At 40.1% G+C, this 27,002-nt stretch overlaps 1 protein-coding gene across 1 annotated transcript in view; it reads right to left on the bottom strand.

Annotated features, from left to right (window-relative positions):
* Positions 1-19,883: 19,883 nt before the first annotated feature.
* The window catches only part of ccndbp1 (cyclin D-type binding-protein 1), a 40,050-nt gene continuing 32,931 nt past the window's right edge, over positions 19,884-27,002 (bottom strand). The window contains exons 9-11 of the mRNA XM_059980457.1: positions 25,487-25,547; positions 23,142-23,188; positions 19,884-21,228 (exon numbers count right to left, since the gene is read on the bottom strand). Of these exons, the coding sequence (XP_059836440.1) occupies positions 21,120-21,228; positions 23,142-23,188; positions 25,487-25,547 (217 nt within the window). The 3' untranslated portion in view covers positions 19,884-21,119. The remainder of the gene's footprint in view (positions 21,229-23,141; positions 23,189-25,486; positions 25,548-27,002) is intronic.

The raw sequence follows: 27,002 nt of genomic DNA on the forward strand, positions 1-27,002 counted from the left end.
TAGCATTAAAGAAAAGGAAGTATGACAGAGCTAAGGTGAGTGGGAGGACAGATGATTGGGAAATTTTTAAGGAACAACAGAACTTATCTAAAAAGGCAATACAGGGAGAAAAAATGAGGTACGAATGCAAGCTAGCCAGGAATATAAAGGAGGATAGCAAAAGCTTTTTTAGGTATGTGAAGAGAAAGAAGATAGTTAAGAACAATGTTGGGCCCTTGAAGAATGAATTGGTTGAAATTGTTTTGGGAAACAGAGAAATGGCAGAAGAATTTAATAAGTACTTTAGATCTGTCTTCACTAGGGAAGACTTAAACAATCTCCCAGATGTATGGATGGGCCAAGGACATAGTGTAACAGAGGAAATGAAACAGATTGACATTAGGAAGGAAATGGTGATGAGTAGACTGATGGGACTGAAGGCTGTCAAATCCCCAGGTCCAAATGGTCTGCATCCTAGGGTACTAAAGGAGCTGGCTCTGGAAGTTGTGGATGCATTGGTAATCATTTTCCAATGTTCCTTAGATTCAGGATCAGTTCCTGAGGATTGGAGAATGGCTAATGTTATCCCACTTTTTAAGAAAGGAGGGAGGGAGAAAACAGAGAACTATCGTCCTGTCAGCCTAACATCAGTAGTGGGGAAGATGCTAGAGTCCATTATTAAAGATGAAATAGTGGCATATCTAGATAGCAGCGATAGGATTGGGCTGAGCCAGCATGGATTTACCAAGGGCAAATCATGCTTGACTAATCTATTGGAGTTTTTCGAGGATGTAACCATGAAGTTAGACAAGGGAGATCCAGTGGATGTAGTGTACCTCGATTTTCAGAAGGCATTTGATAAGGTCCCACATAGGAGATTGTGGTCCCACAATCAGAGCTCTTGGCATTGGGGGGAAGATATTGACATGGATAGAAAACTGGTTGGCAGATAGAAAGCAAAGGGTAACGGTGAACGGGTGTTTCTCGGAATGGCAGGTGGTGACTAGTGGGGTGCCACAGGGCTCGGTATTGGGATCACAGCTGTTTCTGATTTACATCAACGATTTAGATGAAGGCATTGAGAACAACATCAGCAAGTTTGCTGATGATACTAAGCTGGGTGGCAGTGTGACGTGTGATGAGGATGTTAGGAGAATTCAGGGTGACTTGGATAGGCTGAGTGAGTGGGCAGATACTTGGCAGATGATGTTTAATGTGAATAAGTGTGAGGTTATCTACGTTGGGAGTAAAAACAGGAAGGCAGATTATTATCTGAACGGTGTAGAGTTAGGTAAGGGAGAAATACAAAGAGATCTAGGAGTCCTTGTTCATCAGTCACTGAAGGTGAATGAGCAAGTGCAGCAGGCAGGGAAGAAGGCTAATGGAATGTTGGCCTTTATTACAAAGGGAATTGAGTACAAGAGCAAGGAAATTCTTTTGCATTTGTACAGAGCCCTGGTGAGACCACACCTGGAGTATTGTGTACAGTTTTGGTCTCCAGGGTTAAGGAAGGACATCCTGGCTGTAGAGGAAGTGCAGCGTAGATTCATGAGGTTAATCCCTGGGATGTCTGGACTGTCTTACACAGAGAGGTTAGAGAGACTGGGCTTGTACATGCTGGAATTAAGGAGATTGAGAGGGGATCTGATTGCAACATATAAGATTATTAAGGGATTGGACAAGATAGAGGCAGGAAATATGTTCCAGATGCTGGGAGAGTCCAGTACCAGAGGGCATGATTTGAGAATAAGGGGTAGGTCATTTGGGACAGAGTTAAGGAAAAACTTCTTCTCCCAGAGAGAAGTAGGGGTCTGGAATGCGCTGCCTCGGAAAGCAGTGGAGGCCAATTCTCTGGATGCTTTCAAGAAGGAGCTAGATAGGTATCTTATGGATAGGGGAATCAAGGGATATGGGGACAAGGCAGGAACCGGATATTGATTGTAGATGATCAGCCATGATCTCAGAATGGCGGTGCAGGCTCGAAGGGCCGAATGGTCTACTTCTGCACCTATTGTCTATTGTCTATAAAGGTATACCACTCTGTAATCAAAAATTTAAAGATAGGTCATACATCATAAAAGAAATTTTTTGTATAAAAAAGTCAACCCCCTACCAACTACCAAAGAAAAAGGCTGATGGATGATAATAGATAAATTAAAAAAGAAAACATATTCACTTAAGAAGAGAAGATAAAAATATACATAAAAGTCTGTGCACTGTTAAACATTGTAAATTGGAAAAGTAATTTAGGAAAGGTCCCCAGATATCATAAAAAGATTGTTTCGAATTTAAGACTGAGCAGCAGATCTTTTCTAAATTTAAATAAGACATAATATCACATAGCCATTGAAGATGTATAAGAGGGGTAGACTCCTTCCATTTAAGCAAGATTGCTCTCCTTGCTAAAAGAGAAGTAAAAACTAAAACCTGTAGGTTAGAAGTATTTAAAGTTATATCTTCATCTGCAATAATACCAAACAAGGCAGTAAGGGGATTTGGGTCAAATTGGACCCTAAAAAGTTGTGAGAAGGTATAGAATACTTCCCACCAAAACTTTTCAATGTTAGGGCAAAACCAAAACATATAAATTCAAGAGGCATCAGCAGAGTTGCATTTATTACAAAGTGGAGAAATGTTTGAATAAAAACTGGACAGCTTCTGTTTAGAAATGTAAGCTCTATGAACCACTTTAAATTGTAGAAGAGAATGACGAGCACAGAAAGATTATTTATTAGCCCGTTTAAGAATTTTATTCCATCTATCATCAGAAATCTGACAATTTAGATCATCCTCCCAAGCTTTTTTTATTTTATCTAAAAAGTCTTGTCTAGAATCAATCAACAAGTTATAGATACCGGTAATAGAACCATTAACAAAAGGTTTTAAATTTAAAAGATCGTCCATTAAATTTTTATCAGGACCTATAGGAAAAGTAGCTAATTGGAAACGTAAGAAATCTCTAATTTGAAGGTATCTGTAAAAATGTGTTTTTGGGACAATTGGTCAAATGAAGCAAGAGATCCTGAGATAAATAGGTCCTAAAACCACTTAATATCTAGTTCATCCCAATCTTTAAAGTCTTTGTCAGTCATGGAAGGGATAAAAAAAATAATTAAGGAGAATGGGAGATGATAATGAAAAATTTGCTAAACCAAAAAATTTCCTAAATTGAGACCAAATCCTTAAAGTTTGCTTAACAATTATCTGTTATTTTATTTGCTGAAAAAGAAGAGTATGATCCAAGAAGAGAGACAATAGAGGAATTTTTTACAGAATTAAAATCTCTATGATAAATATAATAAGACCAGGAAGTAATATTCCTTATATTGGCAGCCCAATAGTAAAACCTAAAATTGGGTAGGGCGAATCCACCCATCTCTTTATTTCTTTGTAGGCAAACTTTACTTAAACCAGCTTGTTTATTATTCCAAATATAAGATGTTAAAATTGAATCTAAAGAATCAAAGTAGGTCTTAGGAATAAAAATAGGTAAGGCCTGAAAAAGATATAAAAATTTAGGAAGAATCTTCATTTTAATTGAATTAATTCAGCCAATTAGAGATAAAGAAAGAGGAGACCATTTAGAAAGTGTCCTTTTCACATAATTCAATAAGGGGTTTAAGTTTTTTTTAAATAAATTCTTGAAGTTTTTAGTAATTGTTACACCTAGATATGTAAATTGACTTGTAACAACTTGGAATGGAAATTTGGTATTTGATGACATTAGGTCATTTAAAGGAAATAGCTCACTTTTATGTAAGTTCAACTTATATCCTGAAAAAGAACTAAACTGGGAAATTCAAGAAAGAACAGAAGGTAAAGAAGTTTCAGTGTTAGAGATAAAAAAGTAAAATATCATCAGCATATAATGAAATTTTATGAGTCATACCTTCCCTTAGAATACCAGAAATGTCCTTAGATTCTCGAAATGCTATTGCTAAGGGTTCTATAGCTTAGCAAAAAGTTAAGGACTAAGAGGGAACCTTGTCTAGTTCCCCGCTGTAACTTAAAGGGCTTAGAAATTTGAGAGTTAGTAATAACCTGAGCGATAGGAGACATATAAATTAATTTAAACCAATGAATAAAATTAGGCCCAAAATTAAACTTTTCTAAGGTCTTAAAAAGATAATTCCACTCAATCCTATCAAAGGCTTTTTCTGCATCTAAGGATAATATACACTCTGATATTTTTTGGATGGTGAATATATCACATTCAATAACCGACGTATATTAAAATGTGAGTCACGATGTTTAATAAATCCTGTCTGGTCATGTGATATAATAGATGGTAAAATATTTTCAAGTCTTCGAGCTAAGATTTTGGATAAGATTTTTGCATCAATATTTAATAAAGAGATCGGTCTGTGTGAAGAATACTCAGCTGGATTTTTTTTTAAAAGAATAACAGAAATAAAAATTTCAAAAAAAGATTGAGGGAGTTTACCTGATTTAAAGGGCTCTCATAAAACAGAGGATAAATAAGGTGTAAGTAACGTAGTGAAAGTTTTATAAGTCTCCCCAGGAAAGCCATCAGGTCCTGGGGTCTTACCAGCACATATAGCCTCAGCCACTTCTTCATTGGAAATAGGCTGAACTAACTGTGCTAGGCTATCAGCAGACAATGTAGGAATGTTGATATTACTGAAAAAAGCATTCATATAGGTATCATCTAAAGAAGAGTCAGACTGATACAACTTAAGGTAAAAGTCTTTAAATACGTTGTTAATTTCAGAATGGTCGGATATCTTAGTACCATTATCTTTAAAAATTTCTGTGATTTGACAATTAGCTGTAAAAGATTTTAAGCGATTGGCTAATAAACTACCTGTTCTATCCCCGTGAATGTAAAACTGAGTTTTATCTCTCAACAGCTGTCGTTCAATTGGTTAAGTCAGCAGAATATTATACTTGGATCGGATTTCAATACACTTATTATATATAGTTGGATCTGGAAATAGGGCATACTTTCAATCAAGATCTTTTAATATCGCTGCTTGGTCAGACCTTTCTTTGTCAGCTTTTTTCTTTATATAGGTAAAGAGATAATTTCTCCACAAATATATGCTTTGAAAGGATCCCAAACTACCAGCAATATCTCCTTTAAAATTTTCTTTTAAAGAAAAAAGTAATATGGTTTTCCAAAAACTTTAGAAAATTTTTATCAGATAACAATGATAAGTTAAAACGCCAACTTCTATTTGGTACAGAGTAAACAGGTAGTCTTAAAGCCAGAAGCACAGGTGCATGATCAGACAAAGCAATCTCCTTATAATCAGAGGATCGAACCAGTGGAAGCAAGTTTCTATCTATAAAAAAGTAGTCAATCCGAGAGTACATATGATGAACCTGAGAAAAATATGAATATTCCTTTTCTTGGGAGTGTAAAAAACGCCACACATCGAGAATACCACATTGAAATAGAAAAGATTTAAAAAGCAGAACTGGTTTATTTGTGACAGGGGTTTTACTTGAAGAGCAATCTAATATAGGGTCAAACCAAAAATTAAAATCTCCACCCATCACTAAGGAATACCGATTCAAATCAGGCAGAAAAGACGTTCAAAGAACAAGGAGTCATCCGTATTTGGTGCGTGTACATTCGCAAATGTAATTAGTTTGTTCTCAAGACTACCCAAAACAATAAAAAGTACCCATTTGTATCAGAAATTACATTATGTTGAATAAAGGATACATTCTGATCAAACAGGATAGAGACGCCTCTCGATCTAAGTTGAGAGGGTGAGTGAAAATGTATACCCTTCCATCCTTCGAAAAAGCATGAAATATCATCTTTACGAATACAGGTTTCTTGGTGAAAGATTATACGAGTTTTAAGTTTGCTGATATAAGAGAAACTCTTATTTTGTTTAACAGGGTTATTTAGACCTTTCACACTAAAGCTGAGTATATTAATAAAAGAATCCATCAAGTATCCTTTAGTAATGTATAAAAGGTAATCACAGACATGCAGATAGCAAATAAATAAAACTGTAAAAACCTCCAAACAGCTTTCTGGAAGAACCCATTTCCCCCCTCCCCCCTCCCAAAGAGAAAAATCAGCCAAGGGAGGCTGATGACTAATTCTAACATTCCCAACCCAAAACTCCGGTGGCTCCAAAAAATATATATGCATAGCTGTGCTGAATAAACGATTGTAAATATATGTATACAAAAATAAAATATCAAAGTAAATAAGTTCGCTATTTACGAGAAAAAACTATGGGAAAATATAAGTATTAGTCTCGGTAAAGAGGAAAGACAGATAAGGAAAATCAAATAAGGAAAATCAATAAGTAAAACAACATATACTCACGGGTGCAAAAAAAAGGAGTAAAGAAACAAATAGAAAATAATTAGAAAGGGAAGCGGTTTAGATAATTTCCTACATGACTAATTTAAGGCATCCAAGGGAGAGAAAAAACAAAATGACAAAATGTAAAATAATGAAAAAAACCAAAAACCAGCAATAGAATATTGTATACTATTGAAAAACAGTAAAAGAACAAAAAGTGGATAAATAATCAAAAGATAGGAAAAATCTGAATGAATTTAAAGTAGAGCAAAACACCCTATAGTTTAATTCCTCAGTAATTACTACACGTATACCCTACATAATTACTTTCAGTCAAAATTATTAAAGGAAGGTAAAAATAAAAATAACACTGAGAGTGTATAACGTTTTGTTTAAAAAGAGGCTGAGAGAAAGTAACATTAGAGGACCCATATAAAGGCGGAAAACAACAAAAGAGAAAATGGATGCAGTCTGCCTGCATATTTTGCATAGTTTGAAAGGTAACAAGGCACCAGTTACTTAATCAAACAAATGATTAAGACTTCATAAAACCAAGAAACCTTGTTATCAACAAAGCGCCAATTACTTGATTGAACACCTGAAATTAAAACATTTAGCATAAAGCATCTCAAATTTGAATTTAAGCATGGAGACTATGTAAAAATTTCTTAGCTTCTTCAGGCTTCATAAACCAAGAAAGCTTATTATCAGAAGTAGTAACCTTGTAGTAATTACAAGGAATTAGTAATTACAGACTTCCGGTGGCTGTAATGGAGTAGGTTGCAGTAGCTATGTGCTCTGAAATTATTTGCTTACTTTGCTGTTTAAACCTATCTCGGTGAGAGCACCATGAGTAGAAAACACTCTAGAAAAGAGGTTACTTTAGAGACTTTTGCTGAAATGTCTCAACAAATGTCAGAGAGACTCGAAAAATTGAGTCTCTCTGGATGACTTGGAATCCAAGTTTGACTTGTTACAGAATTCCTTCGACCTGGTTAAATCTGAACTGAAAACGCTTAATCGGAAACTTGGAAGTATACAGCAGACTGTGAATGACCATGAAATTCGTATTAAGCTACACGAAGAATCTCTGCCGGTCTCCACAGAACTGAGGTTATTTGTCAGGGAGACGAAGATCAGATTGAGTGCACTGTATCAAGATAATTAAATAAAAATAATTTTTTTATAACTTTCACAGCTGCCCTATGGCAGCCTGCCAGGTGAAGGCATTAGTCTTCTGTAATCCTGTAACTGGATCACTTACCAGCAAAGATAGAGAGGTCCGTTGAAGTCTGTTGGTACTATTTTTAAAAGTATTTATTGATAAAGGGCACAAAAATAAGATTAATGCAAACATACAGATAATATACGTCGTCAATACTAAATCTAAAGCGCGGGTATAATAATAACCAATAAGAAATAGTCCTATCGTTGTCTAGGGGATAATGTATTGTCCGATGGAAAGATAACAGTCACTATCAGTTCGTTCAAGCTGCAGCGTTGTTGGGTTTGAGAGCGATGTGGTTTAAACGCCCAGGTCTTTTATGATGCCAATCCGTTGGGTCAGGGGAGCGGATTCCCCCGTTGTTAGCTAAAAGCTGTTTTCCATGGTTCCAGTCACCAATTCCAGCCACGGAATTGAACGCACGTGGCCTCCTTCAGATGACTTCCTGCTGTTACGTGGTCGCTTAACATTTCTTCTGGTGTGTCTGAGGGACTGTTCCTACAGACCCTCTTTTATCCTGACTCTCAGGGTCGTAGATGTCAATCAGGTTGGGGGTGTGCACTCTCTCCCTCAACCAGCCCACTTTGCCTGAGGGCGTTCACGTAGTATAGTAGCTCAATCTACAAATTGGTCTTCAAGAGACAATGGCCATGTCCCGGAGCTTTACATCGCCGGGGAAATGAGCCGGCCTGCACTTCTCTTTTTCCATTTCCTGGGCCCCTTGACCCAACCCAACAGTGATCTTGTGATTCTCACAAAGGAGGGGGCTACGGACGTAACAAAACCATAACCATAAACCATCCTTAAAAGTTAACTTTATATGTATAGACAATGTTTTCTTCATTTATTCCCAGAATAACTTATCATTGCTAAGCTGTGGCATTCCTCGCGTTCAGAAAAATCCTTTGAAATCTGTCGCTTGCATCAACCACTTTCCTTCAATCAGTCTGTATCAGCACCTGGTCTTTCAACCACCTCTTAACATCATCACAACTATCTTGTGAACTTTGCTTCTCATTTCCCATGTTGTTGTCAACTCTATGAGTCAACTGTCTAACTTGATGAGAGGACAACAAGCAGCCAAAGTTTGGATGCCATCATATGGGTGTAATTTGTATATGTATGTTCTTAAAACATTGCAGAGCAAGATTCGGAGATTTGGAGCAAGAAAGCTGTGAGTGAATGGCTAATTTTCAGTGAAGGCAGTCTTTAACACTCGGGGTAAAAGAGAGGCAAGATTGCGCAGACGCATGACGTCATCCAGTAGAGCACGAAAGGTTTAAAAAGATCGTCATATCCAGCGGGCAGCACTCAGAGCGGGCAGTGGAGTGAGAGGCAGCAGAGTGACAGGGCTTTGGCGAAATGGGCTTAGGTGGTAACGGGATGAAGCGAGCTAGGTTTACCGTTGTTACTTGCAGGAAGGAGGAACTATGTGTGTGAGGCCAGTTTTCTGTGCTTAGTTGTCAGATGCGGAGGGTCCTGGAGCCTCCCAGCCTCTCGGACAGCCTTATCTGCACTCGGTGTGTCGAGCTGCGGCTCCTAAGGTACCGAGTTAGGGAACTGGAGATGCAGCTTGATGACCTTCACATGGTCAGGGAGAGTGAGGAAGTGATAGAAAGGAGTTGTACCCAGATGGTCACACCAGAACCACGGGAGACAGACAAGTGGGTCACAGTCAGGAGGCAGAAGGGGAAGAGTCAGGTACTAAAGAGTGTCCCTGTGGCTGTAACCCTTGACAATAAGTACTCCTGTTTGAGTACTGTTAGGGGGGACAGCCTACCTGGGGGAAGTGACAGTGGCCATGCCTCTGGCACAGAGTCTGGCCCTATGGCTCAGAAGGGTAGGGAAAGGAAGAGGAAGGCAGTAGTGATAGGAAACTCTATAGTCAGGGGGTCAGACCGGTGATTCTGTGGACACAGGAAAGAAACTCGGATGGTAGTTTGCCTCCCAGATGCCAGGGTCCGGGATGTTTCAGATTGCGTCCAAGATATCCTGTGGTGGGAGGGAGAACAGCCAGAGGTCGTGGTACATATTGGTACCAATAACATAGGTAGAAAAAGGGACGAGGTCCTGAAAAAAGAATACAGGAAGGAAGTTGAGAAACAGGACCTCAAAGGTAGTAAACTCAGGGTTACTACTGGTGCCACGCATCAGTGAGAATAGATAAATGCATGGCTGAGGGATTGGAGCAGGGGGCAGGGATTCGGATTTCTGAATCATTGGGACCTCTTTTGGGGCAGGTGTGACCTGTAGAAAAAGGACGGGTTGCACTTGAATCCCAGGTGGACCAATATCCTGGCGGGGAGATTTGCTAAGGCTACCGGGGAGAGTTTAAACTAGCATTGTTGGGGGGTGGGAACTGAACTGAAGAGACTGGGGAAGAGGAGGTTAGCTCACAGATAGAGAAAGCTTGTAGACAGTGTGAGAGGGAGGATAGGCAGGTGATAGAGAAGGGATGCTCTCAGACCAAAGGTTTGAGATGCATCTATTTTAATGCAAGGAGTGTTGTGAACAAAGCAGATGAGCATGGATTATTATTTGGAGATATGATATAGTGGCCATTACAGAGACTTGGATGGCTCAGGGATAAGAATGGTTACTTCAAGTGCCGGGGTTTAGATGTTTCAGAAAGGACAGGGAGGGAGGCAAAAGAGGTGGGAGCATGGCACTGTTGATCAGAGATAGTGTCATGGCTGCAGAAAAGGTGGACGCCATGGAGGGATTGTCTATGGAGTCTCTGTGGGTGGAGGTTAGGAACAGGAAGGGGTCAATAACTTTACTGGGTGTTTTTTTATAGACCACCCAATAGTAACAGGGATATCGAGGAGCAGATAAGGGAAACAGATCCTGAAAAGGTGAAATAGATTCAAGATTCAAGATTCAAAAACTTTATTGTCATTCCAACCATACATCAGCTCTGGAGGGCAGAATGACACAGCGTTTCCCAGGGGCAAGTGCAATCATAACATAACAAACGCAACAATAAATAGTAAAAAGCAACAGCCACATGTTGGTTAAAATCAAGTTATAAGTGTCCAGTGCAAGTTAAAAGTGTCCAAAGCAGAGTCAGGTAGAGCAGCTATTTAGCAGTCTGACTGCCTGTGGGAGGAAGCTGTTTAGTAGCCTTGTGGTTTTAGTTTTGATGCTCCTGTAATGTTTACCTGATGGCAGAAGAACAAACAGTTCATGGAGAGGGTGTTAGGGGTCTTTAATGATGTACTGTGTCTTCTGGAGGCATCGACTCTGAAAGAAGTCTTGGACAGAAGGTAGGGAGATCCCAATAACCTTCTCTGCTCCTCTAACCACCCTCTGTAAGGCTTTTTTGTCGGCAGCACTGCAGCTGGAGTACCAGGTTGTGATGTAAAAGGTCAGCACACTCTCAACCACACCTCTGTAGAATGTAGTTAAGATGTTAATGGGGAGTGATGCTTGTTTAAGTTTCCTCAGAAAGTGCAATCTCTGCTGGGCCTGTTTCACAATCCCAGTGGTGTTCCTGGACCAGGTAAGATTGTCCGAGATCTTCACCCCAAGGAACTTGATGTTTTCCACTCTCTTCACTGTGGAGCCACTGATGCTGAGGGGTGTGTGCTCAGTCTGAAACAGTCTGAAATCAACGACCATCTCCTTGGTTTTGGTGACATTGAGCATCCAGTTGTTGTCACTGCACCAGCTCTCTGGGTGTTTGACCTCCTCCCTGTACATTGTTTCATCATTTTTGCTGATGAGCCCCACCACTGTGGTATCATCAGCAAATTTAATGATCAGGTTCTCCTTGAATCTGGCTGCACAGTCATGTGTTAGCATTTCAGTTCAGTTTCAGTTTATTGTCATTTAGAAACCACAAATGCAATGCAGTTAAAAAATGAGACAATGTTCCTCCAGAATGATATCACAAAGACACACGACAAAACAGACTACACCAGAAAATCCACATAATGTTTGGTAATTCCCAAATCCAGAGTCTAGAGAGGCTGCTGCGCATTAATATCACACTACCATCTTAGCGCGTTCCCCGGAACTGAGCTCCTAATAACAGAGTTGGCATGATGGCAGATTTTAATTTCACAATTATCGATTGGCATCTCCCTAGAGCAAGGTGTTTAGATGCAGTGGAGCTTGTTAGGTGTGTTCAGGAAGGTTCCTTGACACAATACGTAGATAAGCCTACAACAGGAGAGGCTGTGCTTGATTTGGTATTAGGAAATGAGCCTGGTCAGATGTCAGATCTCTCAATGGAAGAGCATTTTTGAGATAGTGATCATAATTCTATCACCTTTACAATAACATTGGAGGGAGATAGGAACAGATAAGTTAGAAAAGTGTTTCATTGGACTAAGGAGAATTATGAGGCTATCAGGCAGGAAATTGGAAGCTTAAACTGGAAACAGATGTTCTCAGGGAACAGTATGGAAGAAATGCAGCAAATGTTCAGGGGATGTTTGTGTGGAGTTCTGCATAGGTATGTTCCAATGAAATAGGGAAGTTATGGTAGAGTACAGGAACCATGGTGTACAAAGGCTGTAATAAATCTAGTCAAGAAGAAAAAAAAACTTACAAAAGGTTCAAAGAGCTAGGTAATGTTAGAGATCTAGAAGATTATAAGGCTAATAGGAAGGAGCTTAAGAAGGAAATTAGGAGAGCCAGAAGGGGCCATGAGAAGGCCTTGGTGAGCAGGATTAAGGAAAACCCCAAGGCATTCTACAAGTAGGTGAAGAGCAAGAGGATAAAACGTGAAAGAATAGGACCTATCAAGTGTGACAGTGGGAAAGTATGTATGGAACTGGAGGAAATAGCAGAGGCACTTAATGAATACATTACATCAGTATTCACTATGAAAAAGGATTTTGGTGATTGTAGTGATGACTTGCAGCAGACTGAAAAGCTTGAGCATGTAGACATTAATAGGATATGCTGGAGCTTTTGGAAAGCATCAAGTTGAATAAGTCACCGGGACCGGATGAGATGTACCCCAGGCTACTGTGAGAGGTGAGGGAGGAGATTGCTGAGCCTCTGGCAATGATCTTTGCATCATCAATGGGGACAAGAGAGGTTCTGGAGGATTGGAGGGTTGTGAATGTTGTTCCTTTATTCAAGAAAGGGAGTGAAGATAGCCCAGGAATTTATAGACCAGTGAGTCCTACCTCAGTGGTTGGTAAATTGATGGAAAAGATCCTGAGAGGCAGGATTTATGAACATTTGGAGAGATATAATATGATTAGGATTGTCAGCATGGCTTTGTTAAGGGCAGGTCGTGCCTCACGAGCCTGATTGAATTTTTTGAGGATGTGACTAAACACATTGATGAAGGTGGAGCAGTAGATGTTGTATATATGGATTTCAGCAAGGCTTTTGATAAAGTACCCCATGCAAGGCTTATTGAGAAAGTAAAGAGGCATGGGATCCAAGGGGACATTGCTTTGTGGATCCAGAACTGGCTTGCCCACAGAAGACAAAGAGTGGTTGTAGAAGTGTCATATTCTGCAAGGAGGTCAGTGATCAGCGGAATGCATCAGGGATCTGTTCTGGGACCCCTACTCTTTGTGATTTTTATAAATGACCTGGATGAGGAAGTGGAGGGATGGGTTAGTAAGTTTGCTGATGACATAAAGATTGGAGATGTTATGGATAGTGTGGAGGGCTGTCAGAGGTTACAGCAGGACATTGAAAGGATGCAAAACTGGGCTGAGAAAAGGCAGATGGAGTTCAATCCAGATAAGTGTGAAATGTTTCATTTTGGTAGGTCAAATATGATGGCAGAATATAGTATTAATGGTAGGATTCTTGGCAGTGTGGAGGATCTGAGGGATCTTGGGGACTGAGTCCATAGGACGCTCAAAGCAGCTGCACAGGTTGACTCTGTGGTTAAGAAGGCATATGGTGTATTGGCCTTCATTAATCATGGATTTGAATTTAAGAGCCAAGAGATAATGTTGCACCTATATAGGACCCTGGTCAGATCCCACTTGGAGTACGGAGCTCAGTTCTGGTCACCTCACTACAGGAAGGATATGGAGAACATAGAAAGGGTGCAGAGGAGATTTACAGGGATATTGCCTGGATTGGGGAGCATGCCTTATGAGAATAGGTTGTGTGGACCCGGCCTTTTCTCCTTGGAGGAAGGAGGATGAGAGGTGACCTGATAGAGGTGTATAAGATGATGAGAAGCATTGATCATGTGGATAGTCAGAGACTTTTTCCCAGGGCTGAAATGGTTGCCACAAGAGGACACAGGTTTAAGGTGCTGAGGAGTAGGTACAGAGGAGATGTCAGGGGTAAGTTTTTACTCAGAGCATGGGAAATGTGTGGAATGGACAGATGACAACGGTGGTGGAGGCGGATGCGATAGGGTCTTTTAAGAGACTTTTGGATAGGTACATGGAACTTAGAAAAAAAAAGGGCTATGGGTAAGCCTTGTAATTTCTAAGGTAGGGACATGTTTGGCCCAACTTTGTGGGTCGAAGGGCCTGTATTGTGCTGTAGGTTTTCTATGTTTCTGTTGAAGCTCAGTCCAGGTCTTTAAACTTCCATTTTTGTTTAATGTGGAATTTCTTTGGACCATTATCTATCTTTACCTGTTCAGGAGGTTGATGAAACACTATCTGTCTCCTTTCATAACTTCCATCTTCAGTCCTGCATGTCTTCACTTCCTTGGGCTACACTGAGGCAGCCGTGACATAGCTACCAATCCTATCACTGTCATCCTTACTTGAGTCACTAGAGGTCGCTATAGACTACAGGCTGCAAATCATAGTCGTAGAGTAATAGAAAACTACAGCAGAGAGAAAGGTCCTTCGGGCCATCCATTCTGTGCGGAACCATTTAAACTGCCTAGTCCCATCGATCTGCACCGGGACCACAGCCGTCCATACCCTTCTCTTCAATGCACCAACCAAAGTTCTCTTCAAAGTTGAAGTCAAAATCATGTCTGCACTGGCAGCTCGTTCCACACTCTCACCACCCTCTGAGGGAAGAAGTTTCATGTCTTGCTGAAATCCAGGTGGATAACACCCACTGCCTTGCCTTCATCAGTTTTCTGCGTAACAACCTTGAAAAGCACTATAAGATTAGTTTGTCATGATCTACCATGCAGATAGCAATGCTGAATGTCCATAATCAATCCCTGTCTATCCGAATACTCATATCCAATCTCTTAGAATACCTTCCAATAACTTCCCACTACTGATGTCGGGCTCACTGGCCTATCGTTTCCTGATTTATTCTTTGAACCTTTTTCAAACAGCAGAACAACATTAGCTATTCCCTAGTCCTCCAGTACCATTTGCTAAGGATGATTAAATATCTCAGCAATTTCTGCACTGGCCTCCCACACGGTTAGAAGGAACACCTTGTCAGGCAGGCCCTGGGGATTTATCCACCATAATTTGCCTCGCTGTTGCTTTGCCTCAGCTATAGACTCTGTGCCCCTCTCCTGAGTTAATACAGATGCAAAAATCCATTTAAGATCTCCTCCATCTCTTCTGGCTCCCTGTATAGATTACCACTCTGATCTTCAGAGGATTAATTTTGTCCCTTGCAATCACTTTGCTCTTAACATCTCTGTAGCAGCTGTTAGGATTCTCCTTCGCCTTGTCTGCTACAGCAAGCTGATGCAAGGCCTTGGTGAGACCGCAACTAGAATATTGAGAGCAGTTTTGGTCCCCTAATCTGAGGAAAGACATTCTTGCCATTGAGGGAGTACAGAGAAGGTTCACCAGATTGATTCCTGGGATGGCAGGACTTTCATATGACGAAAGACCGGATCGACTAGGCTTTAGAACTGGAATTTAGAAGATTGAGGGGGGATCTTATTGAAGCATATAAAGTTCTAAAGGGATTGGACAGGCTAGATGCAGGAAGATTGTTTCCGATGTTGGGGAAGTCCAGAACGAGGGGTCACAGTTTAAGGATAAAGGGGAAGCCTTTTAGGACCGAGATGAGGAAAAACTTCTTCACACAGAGTGGTGAATCTGTGGAATTCTCTGCCACAGGAAACAGATGAGGCTGGTTCATTGGCTATACTTAAGAGGAAGTTAGATATAGCCCTTGTGGCTAAAGGGATCGGGAGTATGGAGAGAAAGCAGGTATAGGGTTCTGAGTTGGATGATCAGCCATGATCATACTGAATGGCGATGCAGGCTCAAAGGGCTGAAAGGCCTACTCCTGCACCTATTTTCTATGTTTCTATGCCTTTTCGTAGCCTTTCTGATTTCTTTCTTAAATATTCTGTTGCATTTCTAATGCTCGTCAAGTACTTCATTTGTTCCGAACTGCCGAGACCTGCTATACACAGCCTTTTCTTTCTTAACCAGGGCCTCAATATCTCTGGAAAACCGAAGTTCCTAAACCTGCTATCCTTGCTTTTTATTCTGATGGGCACATGCAAGCTTTCTACTCTCAAAATTTCACTTCTGAAGGCCTCTTACTAACCAAATAGGCATGTTATATTTGAATGCGTGCAGTAAGGTAGATAAACTTGTAGCACAGTTGCACAGAGGCATGTATGATGTTGTAGGTATCATTGAATTATAGCTAAAAAAGCTGTGAGATTAATGTCCAAGGATACACATTGTATCAAAAGAACAGGCAGGAAAACAGAGTGGGTGGTGTTATGTTATTGGTAAAAAATGAAATCAGATCATTAGAAAGCAGGGTCTTAGGATCAGGTGTCATATCATCATGGATAGAAACAAGGATAACAAGACCCTGATGGGAGATGTATACAGACCCCCCAAACAGCAATAAGGATGTGGTCTACAAATTCCAACAGAAGATAGAAAATGCATGTCAAAAGAGGGAATTCCATATACAGGTAAATCGAGAAAATCAGGTCTGTGCTGAATTCTTGGAGGGGGCATTTCTAGAGTGCCTGTGACTGAACTCACTAGGGGATCAGCTATTTTGGATTGGGTGTTGTGCAATGAACCAGAACTGATTAGTGCGTTGAGTGTGAAAGAACCTTTAGTGGAAAGGGATCATAATATGATTGAATTCACCCTGTAATTTGAGGAGAAGCTAGTCAGATGTATCCGTATTACAGTGGAGTAAAGGGAATCACAGGGGCATGAGGAGTTAGCCAACACTGACTGGAAAAACACTGGCAGGGATGATGCAGAGCAGCACCATCTGAAATTCTTGAAAGCCTTTTGGAAGGCACTGGATATATACATCCCAAAGAGGAAGAAATACTGTATTCTAAAGGCAAGATGACACAACTGTGGCTTACAATAAAAGTCAAAGCCAACATAAAAGCCAAAGAGAGGGCATAGAGCAAAAATAGTGGGAATTTAGAGGATTGGGAAGCTTTTAAAAACCAACAGAAAGCAAATAAAAAAGTCATTAAGGTAAATATGGAATATGAAAGTTAGCTAGCCAGTAATATTAAAGAAGATTTAAAGAAACAGAAGTTTCTTTAGATAGATTAAGAGTAAGAGACAAGAATGAATATCAGACTGCTGGAAGACAAACTGAATAAGCATTTTGCATCACTCTTCACCATGGAAGGCACCAGCAATATGGTGGAAGTTCCCGGTGTTAGGGGTCATGAAGTGTGTGAAGTTATCATTACCAGAGAGAAAGTTCTTGGGAAACTGAAAGGTCTGAAGGTAGACAAGTCACCTGGACCAGATGGTGTACACCCCAGGGTTCTGAAAGATGTGGCAGAAGAGATTATGGAGGCGTCGTCCAAGAATCACTAAATTCTGGAAGACTGGAAATTTGCAAACGTCATTCCACTCTTCAAGAAGAAAGAAAACTGTAGGCCAGATAGTCTGACCTCAGTGGCTGGGAAGATGTTGGAGTCAATTATTAAGTATGAGGCCTAGGGGTACTCAGAGGCACATGATAAAATAGGCTGTTTCTCAAGGGAAAATCTTGCTTGATAAATCTGTTGAAATTCCTTTATTAAAACAGGAAAGATAAAGGAGAATCAGTTGATGCTGTAGAAACGTAGAAAACCTACAACACAATACAGGCTCTTCAGCCCACAAAGCTGTGCCGAACATGTCATTACCTTAGAAATTACCTAGGGTTACCCATAGCCCTCTGTTTTTCTAAGCTCCATGTACCTGTCCAGGAGAATCTTGAAAGGCCCTATCGTATCCACCTAAACCACTGTCGCCAGCAGCCCATTCCACGTACTCACCACTCTGCAAAAAAAAACTTACTCCTAACATCTCCTCTGTACCTTGTTACGTCTGTGGCCCCCTCCTTTTTGAGAATCGCAGGATCACTATTGATTCGGGTCAGATCCAGGAAATGAGAGCGAGACACGCAGATTCCTCAATGTTTGGAATGTGTCCTGGGCCTCCGAGAGACAAAGCCATGGTTAGCGGCCATTATCTCTTGGAGACGGAATTGTGTATTGAATACTGCACGATTCATCGAAGCCCCAGGCAATGAAACGAGGGGGGTTGGTGGAGGGATTGCATCATCCCAACCTGATTGACATCTGAGGCCCTGTGAGTCAGGATAAAAGAGGGTCTGGGGAACAGCCCCTTCAGATGCACCAGAAGAAATGCTAGAACTCCTGTAACAACGTAATAGTGAAAGCTGGTGGAAAAGCCCACATGCGTCCTTTTCCATTTGCCTCGGAATTGGTGGGCCTTTACCACGGAAGCACGGCTTTAGCTAACAACTAATCAGTTGGGGAAATCAGCCCCCAACGACTCTCAAAGGATTGACATCACTAAAGGAATGGGCAAGTTAAACATCCGTCTTTCTCTCCAACCAAAAAACTGCAGCTTGAATGAACTTGAGTGACTTTTATATTTCCATCGGACAATACATTATCCCCTAGAAGATAGAGCTATTTCTTCTTATTATTATACCCGCGCTTTTAGATTTAGTATTGACGACGTATATTATCTGTATGTTTGCATTGATATTATTTTTGTGTATTTTTATCAATAAATACTGCTAAAAATAGTACCATCAGACTTCAACGGAATTCTCTATCTCTGCTGGTAAGTGACCCAGTTACAGGGTATGTAACAACCTACTTCCAAGCACCTTAAAACTGTGCCCTCTCATGCTATTTCAGCCCTGGGAAAAAGCTTCTGATTATCCAAATAATCAATGCCTCTCATCATTTTATACACCTACTTGGATTTTCAGAAGGCCTTTGACAAGGAGCCACGAGCCCACGGTATTGCAGGAAATATTCTAGCATGGATAAAGTAGTGGCTGATTGGCAGGAGACAAAGAATGGATATAAAGCGGGTCTTTTCTGACTGACTGCCAGTGACTAGTGGAGTTCCTTAGAGGCGTGAGTTAGAATCAATTCTTTTTACCTTATATGTCAAAGGTTTGGATGATGGAATTGATTGTTCCATTGCAATGGTTGCAGACAATATGAAGATAGCTGGAGGGGCAGGTCATTTTGAGGCAGTAGAGAGGCTACAGAAGGACAGACAGATGGAAGAACAGGCAAAGAAATGGCAGGTGAAATACAGTGTCAGGAAGTGTACTGTCATGCACGTTGGGAGAAGAAATGAAACTGTTGCCAATTTTCTAAATGGAGAGAAAATACAAAAAACAGATGCTAAGGGACTTGGGAGTCCTTGTGCAGGATTCCCTAAGGGTTAACTTGCAGATTGAATATGTGATGAAGAAGTACAATGTTAGCATTCATTTCAAGAGGACTATAATATAAAAGGATGTAATGTTGAAACTTTACTGGTGAGGTCATTTATTGAGAGCAGTTTTGTGTCTCTTATCTTAGAAAGGGTGTGCTGAAACTGGAGATGGTTCAAGAGGTTTGTGAAAATGATACCAGAGTTGAATGGCTTGTCATATGAAGATTTTCTGATGACTCTGAGCCTCTATTTACTAGAATTCAGAAGAATGAGGGGTGATCTCATTGAAATCTATCGAATGGTGAAAGGCCTTGGTAGAGCGGATGTGGAGAGGACGTTTCTTATGGAGGAAGAGTCTAAGACCAGAGGACACAGCCTGAGTATAGAGGACGTCCTTTTAGAACAGAGTTGAGGAAGAATTTCTTTAGCCAGAGAGAGGCAAATCTGTGGAGGCCAAGTCTTTATGTATATTTAAGGCAGAGGTTGATAGATTCTTGATTGGTCAGGGTATGAAGGGATACATCTGCTCCTATATCTTTTGGTCTTATAACAGAATTTTCCTTCACTCTTAAACTTCTACAAGATGGCATATTGAAGCGAAAACAAGGTGACTTCTCGGACAATTTGTAAAATAGGAAGAAGATCTTACCTCCTATTTAAATATGGTTTAAATTGAAGTTTCCATTTCATCTGGAATTCTTCCAAGTCCTTAAATCTGCACAACCATTTACCGACTAGGCCAAAATTGCTGGATCCTGATGTTTTTGATCCAAGGTTCATTGGAAGTCAAGAACAAGGCATAAAATTTGTTGGTTATGATTGTTTATTAAGCATTACAAGAATGAAACTAGGAGAAAGGAAAAAGAGGGAGAAAGACAAAGAGCCTAGTTGAGGAGGGATGGCGGGGGGGGGGGTGGTTTGTGGAAGACAGACAGAAGATGAAGAGACTGATTCAATGTGCATGGGCTGGTCCTCTTATGCCAGTTTGCTAATTCTATTGAATTTCCATTGATAACAGTTAACCAATGAGATAGCTCCTATTCAATTAATGTGATACATGCCACTAAAAAAACTCGAAAGGCAAACAAATACAACCACTAAATAACACACTGAACAATTATGTGCACATAGGTAATTATATAAAATACAAACAAGCATAAGAAAGTTAAACTATAAGAGAAATAACAATTATATAGTCCAATCAAACAGAAACAGTAGTACACTTGCAAATACAGCGCAGAATAAACTTTAATAAAGCTCTTAAAAAGTACATTTTCAAAGCAGCACACGTGAAATGCTGGAGGAACCCAGCAGGTCAGGCAGAATCAATGGAAATGAACAGTCGGTATTTCAGGCTGACACCCTTCTTCAGGACACTCAGTCCGAAGCATGACTGCTTGTTCATTTCCATAGATGCTGCTGACCAGCTGAGTTCCTCCAACATTTTGTGCGCGTTGCTTTGGATTTCCAGCATCTTCAAAATTTCTCATGTTTACAGTACATTTTCAACATGGAAGACTTAATTTCACAGCAAACTTTCCAGAAATCTCAAATATTATCCTTCTGCCTGGAAGATATTCCTGGAGGTCAGTCCACAATTTCCCCAATTATTCAAAGCACACTAGGTTAATGCAAGCTTAAACACTGCATGGAAACTCTTAGTGTGCATGGAAGACCTTTGTATAATCTTTCTGATGGGAAAAATATCTATAACACAGCAGTATCCCTAAAAGAAACTCAAATTTGATGTTAAAATGTTACTGCATTTTTCGAAGGTCAAAAGGCACCCTTGATACTTATGAAAGCTTCTATCCATGCTAATATGTAATAACATTAGAACATCTGACTGTTTTTAAAAAATGTGTATTCATGGATAATTTTAGAAATTAAGGCACATAAATTATCAAGGATGTCACTGGCTCTTGTACAAACACAACCGCTTTGACAACTGAAATATTGAGCACAATTTTTATTTACTGGTTGGGTTCTTGAACTGAACACACATTCTTCCAATCTATTCTTCATTGTAACAGTAATCTCTTTTCACATGCTAAGAACAGTTTTGTGTTAAATCCTTCACTTTGTCCATATTGTGATCAATTGCTCCACTGAGAAAGTGCAACCAGTTGTTTTCTGATTCAGGACACACGTGACTGGATCTGTGCCAGAAAAAAATGAATTTGTTCATTAAAACATAACACAACACCAAACAGAAAAACATCCATTATATAATGAATTGGTCACACTTTCCGAATTTCAAAATTTAATAAATTAGATGAATGTTACTTCAACACATCACTGGTAATGCCAAATGACACAGTAATGACCGATATCACATTCCAACCTTATTTACCAAATCAAAACAGCCGATTTATAATCTCCACTGTCACCCTCAGTTGTTCCCCATCAGCAAATTCTATCATTGCACAATAAAGGCTATTTTTTTTTTAAACAGATACGAAAAGATTGTGGGCAACATTATTAATCAGAATAACAGGTGCAACATATTCTCACAAATGCAGGTGGAATGGTTGCTATGAGTTCAAGCACATCTTGCAACAGAATAAAGGTTGATGCAATCAGACAAGGGAAAACACAATGTCCCACAACTTATCACTAGCATCACATTTTTTCCCCAACTACACATTGCATCTTCACTCCAATGCCTCCACCACTTCCCTCTCAAATCCTAATTTATACTTTGCTGTTTCACAGCTGACAATGTCCATTTACTTTGATCTATAATTCATCTAGAAAGGTGGACAGGCAGTCCCCGGGTTACATATGAGTTCCGTTTCTGAGCCTGTCTTTAGATCGGATTTGTACTTAAGCCAGAACAAGAACATCCGGTATTATTTAGCGTCAGTCAAACGTTTCTCTTAGTATATAGTATATATTTTACCTTTCCATGCATATAAAACACTTAAGAAACTTATGTATTCCAATAATTAAACCACTGCGTTGCCTAGTAATAATTGTAGCTTTCATCGGGGCAGGGCCTTTCACATGCTCCATTATTCTCACTTCATCTGTTATCCTTTAAAATTGTTCCGATCTGTAGCCTAACGGTTTTCCAATGACCGATGGCATTTCACCTCTTTCCAAACGCTTTATTATTTCCACTTCATTTTCAATCACGATTGCTTCCCGTCAATGGAACAGAAACGCTGCGGGCAGTGGGTGCTGAGCTGCGCCGGCTCCCAAGATCCACTGGGTCCTAAGGACCACCGCACTGAATTCCCCGGGTCCTAAATGGGACAAATAGGGGCTGTGCTGGGTTTGGGTATTTGATCATCCACAATATTCCACGTGGGAATTTAAACTGGAGGTTGCAGTGTTTTTTTTTACGAGGTCGAGTTGCGAGCTCGACATCAAGCTGGCACGGATGGTATGGGAGTCACTGGATCAACATCAACCCGGCACGGGAGCGGCCTGTCACTGGATCAAACCTCCATTCTAGAGCCCAGCGCTGATCTCATTGCACCACCAGCCAACTGGAACGGGGAGGGGGGGGCAGGGTCAGGGTGAATCTTACTAAGAAAAATTTAAGCCAAATCCAAAGTTAAACACTCAACACAGTGTCAACGGCAACAATTTAAAATGGTGGACGGCATTCTCCATCCTCGGTTCATAAGTACGAGTTGTCTGTAAGTCAGACGTTCGTAACTCAGGGACTACCTGTACTGTCTTACCCACACCTCTGTTCAGGTAATCAACTTACATTGTCTCCAGCCTCGTCTTCCTACTAACACTCTCTCTTTCTCATTCCTCAATGTTTACCAATTACACCCTACCATTCTTCCAGCTGACTTAGCTGAGTTTTGTTGTCAAAGACAGAGTACTTTAATTCTGGCACCTTTGAATCTTCTTCAGACTGTCCATTGATTTCCACAACCTTTGATCTCTTGAAGTTAGTGACTAGGTATTATCCCACACGGCATTCTGCTGAGACCTCAACTATTCAACGGGCTACTTAAAGACCCAAATTAGTAACATCTTATCATTTGAAAAAAATATGAGCTGAAAAGGAAAATACTTAAGGTATAATACCCTGGTAAAATATTGAACTCACTTGGTTATTTCCAGAGCTTTGTTTAAGACAGAAGCAACCTTTGCTGCCTGAAATAACAAAAAAAAATCTGAAAATAATCCAGTTAAAATATACTTTCCAATAACTTGATAGAAAACTTACAAGATTCCCATAAATCAACCAAGGCCATCATATTAAATGCAACATTTCCTAGGGTATAAGGCTGTTCATATGTTGACCTCTCGAAGACAGAAGAACATGATTGAATAGTAGAAATGCGCTGAATATCTTTTAATCCACTTTGCTGATCATAATTTTTTAAAAATCAGAACTTGCACTTATAGAGAAAAATAATTTGTGTGCAGTTTAAAAGAAGCAGGTTCAATGATGTTTTTTCATAAAATACATCTGGATGTATTGTACCGAGCCAGTGAGTCTCGAGATCTGGCTCTAATAGCCAATCAGTTGGTTCAGGTCAATTTAATCACAGTGAAATACATTGTTTGCGTTAACAACTAGTCTGCCCACAGCACCGAGTGTGCACAGTGAGCAGACCGCAAGTCTCACCGAATATTCTGCCATCAATTCAGTATGAGCACAACTTAGCATGAACACCATAAGCAATGAGATGGCACCAGCGAACAATGCGACTAAAGGCATCGTCTTTCAGACCGTTCACAAAACTACTCCTTCTACTTCCTTTTCATTCAAATATGATTCTGCTACTAAGCTTTGATACGTGATTGAAACCAGTGGTTTACATTTTGATGGTGTATTTTTGGACTAATTGAGCAACCTCATGCTTTGTTGTCTCTGAGGGAGCTCGGTAAGGTTTAGAGCAGAGTGTGCAGCCTGGAGATGGGACACGAGCCCACGATCACCAATCTTGCCGACTGAAGCATCAAACAAGATTGAAAGCAACAAGAACGAGAGGGGAAGGCGCCAGCTGCTGCATTTGGCTGGTCTCTCTTTCCCTCTCATTTGCTGCTGCCAGAGGATGGTGTCAGAGACCCGAGTCTTGGGCAAGGTTTAATCAACATGATTTGTGGATTGTACTCTATAGTTTATGTTATAGGTGTTTCTGGTTCTTTTTACTCTTGTTTTACTGCCATTTTGTGCACTTTTGATCAGGATGAATGGTCTCTGTGGCCTTCAACCAACGAATGACACAGCGCTAAATAGAACTGAACTGACCATTCCTAGACTGTTCTACTGACTGTGGTTTGATGTTTTCTATTCTGTCCTTCTCGCTTGTTTTTTTGCTGTTAGTGAGATTTGTTCTTTCTTTTTGCCTACAGGGTGTTGATATTTTCTTTGGATGGGTTCTATGGTTTTCTTTGTTGCGTGGCTGTCTGTGGGACAAAGAATGTCAGGGTTGTATACTGCATACATACTTTGATAATAAATGTACTTTAAGTCTTCGAACAACATCACACAACAACAAAACAACAGCAGCAAAATAAGTTCCCTTCCACCCACCCAATCACATATACACACACAGATAGTCTTCCAACTGCAGGACAAGCTGCCTCTGGGCTTCCAACAGATTTATGGACTCAGACACTGGGCCTCCAACTTCCCTAGTGGACTTGCAGACTCAGGTTCTGCCATTGTGCTTCAAATTCCGGGCTCGCCAACTTCAGTTATTGACCTCTCGGCTTTGTTCTTCAGTATCGATTATGGATGTGACCCTGAACTCTGGCCTCACTGACCTCGGGGTTACCAGTCCTTGTCCTCACTGCCTTTCAACCACAGTGCTTGCTGATCTGACATCCATTCACAAAGTTTGCTGACCTTCAACTGTGGAGCACATTGAATGGAGCTTGAACTCTCCCTCATTCCAGTCTCCAAACTCTAACTTGACTGCTAACTCCCCGCTCTGTCCTCAAAACTTATGAGCCCAAAAAACATCTATGAGCCAAGACCCAAGGACATTGCAGCTTAGTGCCATATCTAACCAGATTTTGACCCAATTCCTAAATCACCCAGAACCCATAAAAGAAAGAAAACTTAAAAAGCATGTGTGTATTAGTTCACTTGGACTAATACACCTCCCCATACCCAGCCACCTTGTAGATCCATTAGCAGGTACACAGTCATTGAGTTGCATTGCACAGAAAAACAAACAGCTACAACAACAAACCCACAGATGCATCCCGTTAAGGAACCTGGGATCACATCCAACTCAATAATATGAAGCCCATTTTATTGATTTATTCCTGTAAAGATGTACATACTTACAAAATCAGTTTATACACAATGACCCTAATATTAAACAACTAAAAATTATGGAAATATTAAACAAATCCAGCAGGTGGAGTAGTTTGTTTTTGTGTAAACATCTAATGCTAGCAAATGCTTATTGGAAGATGGAGACAGATACTCACATTTGTTTGCACAGTGATATAGTTCATTGGCGGATAAAGACTCAACACCAATTCATCAACACTATTAAAGAAAAAAAGTGTATCAATAGTAGCTTCAAATATACAAGCTAGTATAATGCTTCAGCACAAAAAAATTACGGGTGACCACATGGTAGGAGGGGTTTGCATCCTTTAAAAAACAGGCTATTCTGCGATTCCCTGTAATGCAACACCACAGCATCTGTGCATTCATCAAGAGATGAGATTTGCAAAATCTTATTGCTTTATTTTCCTCCCCACATAACTTCTATGAGGAGACATTTCATTCTCATTGTTAAATCTTCAGATTGTGACTCTATAAGGGCAAATTTCCATTACCCAAATAGCCATTATGCAGGATCACTTGTAAAGCACGCACTTCTATGCTGAACCTTTGATAAAAATGTATGAACTTTAGCAACAATGGATTAAAGTTTTCTTTTAAACAGCTTCCAAAATAATATGTAATTGTATGTAATAAGTACTAAAGTGATTATCTATGTTCACTGCAATGATATTAAGCAGATAAAGTAAATAAGGCCATGAACCTGATAATCTGTTTTTGCCATCTTTGTTTGCAGATAAATATTAGCTTGGGTATCTGTTCTTCAAATATTGTCAACTGCTGTTTTTCATCCTCTGAGAAGGGAGACAGAACCTCAAATATAATTCATAAGACACAGGCAAAATGCTAGAGGAACTCAGCAAGTCAGGCAGCATCTATGGGGGCAATTAAAACGTTGACATTCTGGGGCAAAACACTTCATGACTTATGAAACGATAGCATCTTTCATAGTAGCACAGGTCATGTGCTCCCCGCACTTTCAGAAATAGTAAGTGCTATTACCGAGATAAAGACTGAATACAAGAAGTTTGCATAACTTGTATCTAGCTCCTAAATGAAATATCAAAGGAGATACACCTTAAAGTAGATGGTAATCATAAATTCTGATGTTCTGGGCTGTAAAGTAATACAAAAGGTGATACAAGATTGCACCTATCTTTGTATAGTGCTCCAGGACAAAAGACTACACAACAAAACTGAACCTAATTTTGATTAGCTTAACTTCAGGAAGGACATGAATTCCCTGGAAGGTGAAGAAACAAAGATCAATTCCAAGGATAAGAGATTTCATTTGAAAGATTAAACTGCAGAAGCTAAGGGCCTACACAAGATTTGATTGTGATGCTTGCTTGGGTAGGTTAAATAGAGGAAAGTCACTGCATGTCTGCACACAGAGTTTAAATTTTGATCAATAGGTTAAAAGATGACAACAGTGAAAAAAAAGTACGTCATTTAAAAAAACAGTCATTGTTAGAGCCATGTTTTTCTGTCTGACTGTATTGTATTTTGTGTTGAATGTTTATTATGGGTAATTTGTCACGTGGGTTGGGGCCTGGTAGAAGTGAATAATTACATATTCATGCTTTGTCTTTAATCAGCTTTACTCTGGTCAGAGCAGGAAGTAAGTCAGGGGAATATTTTTTGTTGACCATT

Source organism: Hypanus sabinus, chromosome 9 (assembly GCF_030144855.1).
Source record: "Hypanus sabinus isolate sHypSab1 chromosome 9, sHypSab1.hap1, whole genome shotgun sequence".
Classification (NCBI taxonomy): Eukaryota; Metazoa; Chordata; class Chondrichthyes; order Myliobatiformes; family Dasyatidae; genus Hypanus; species Hypanus sabinus.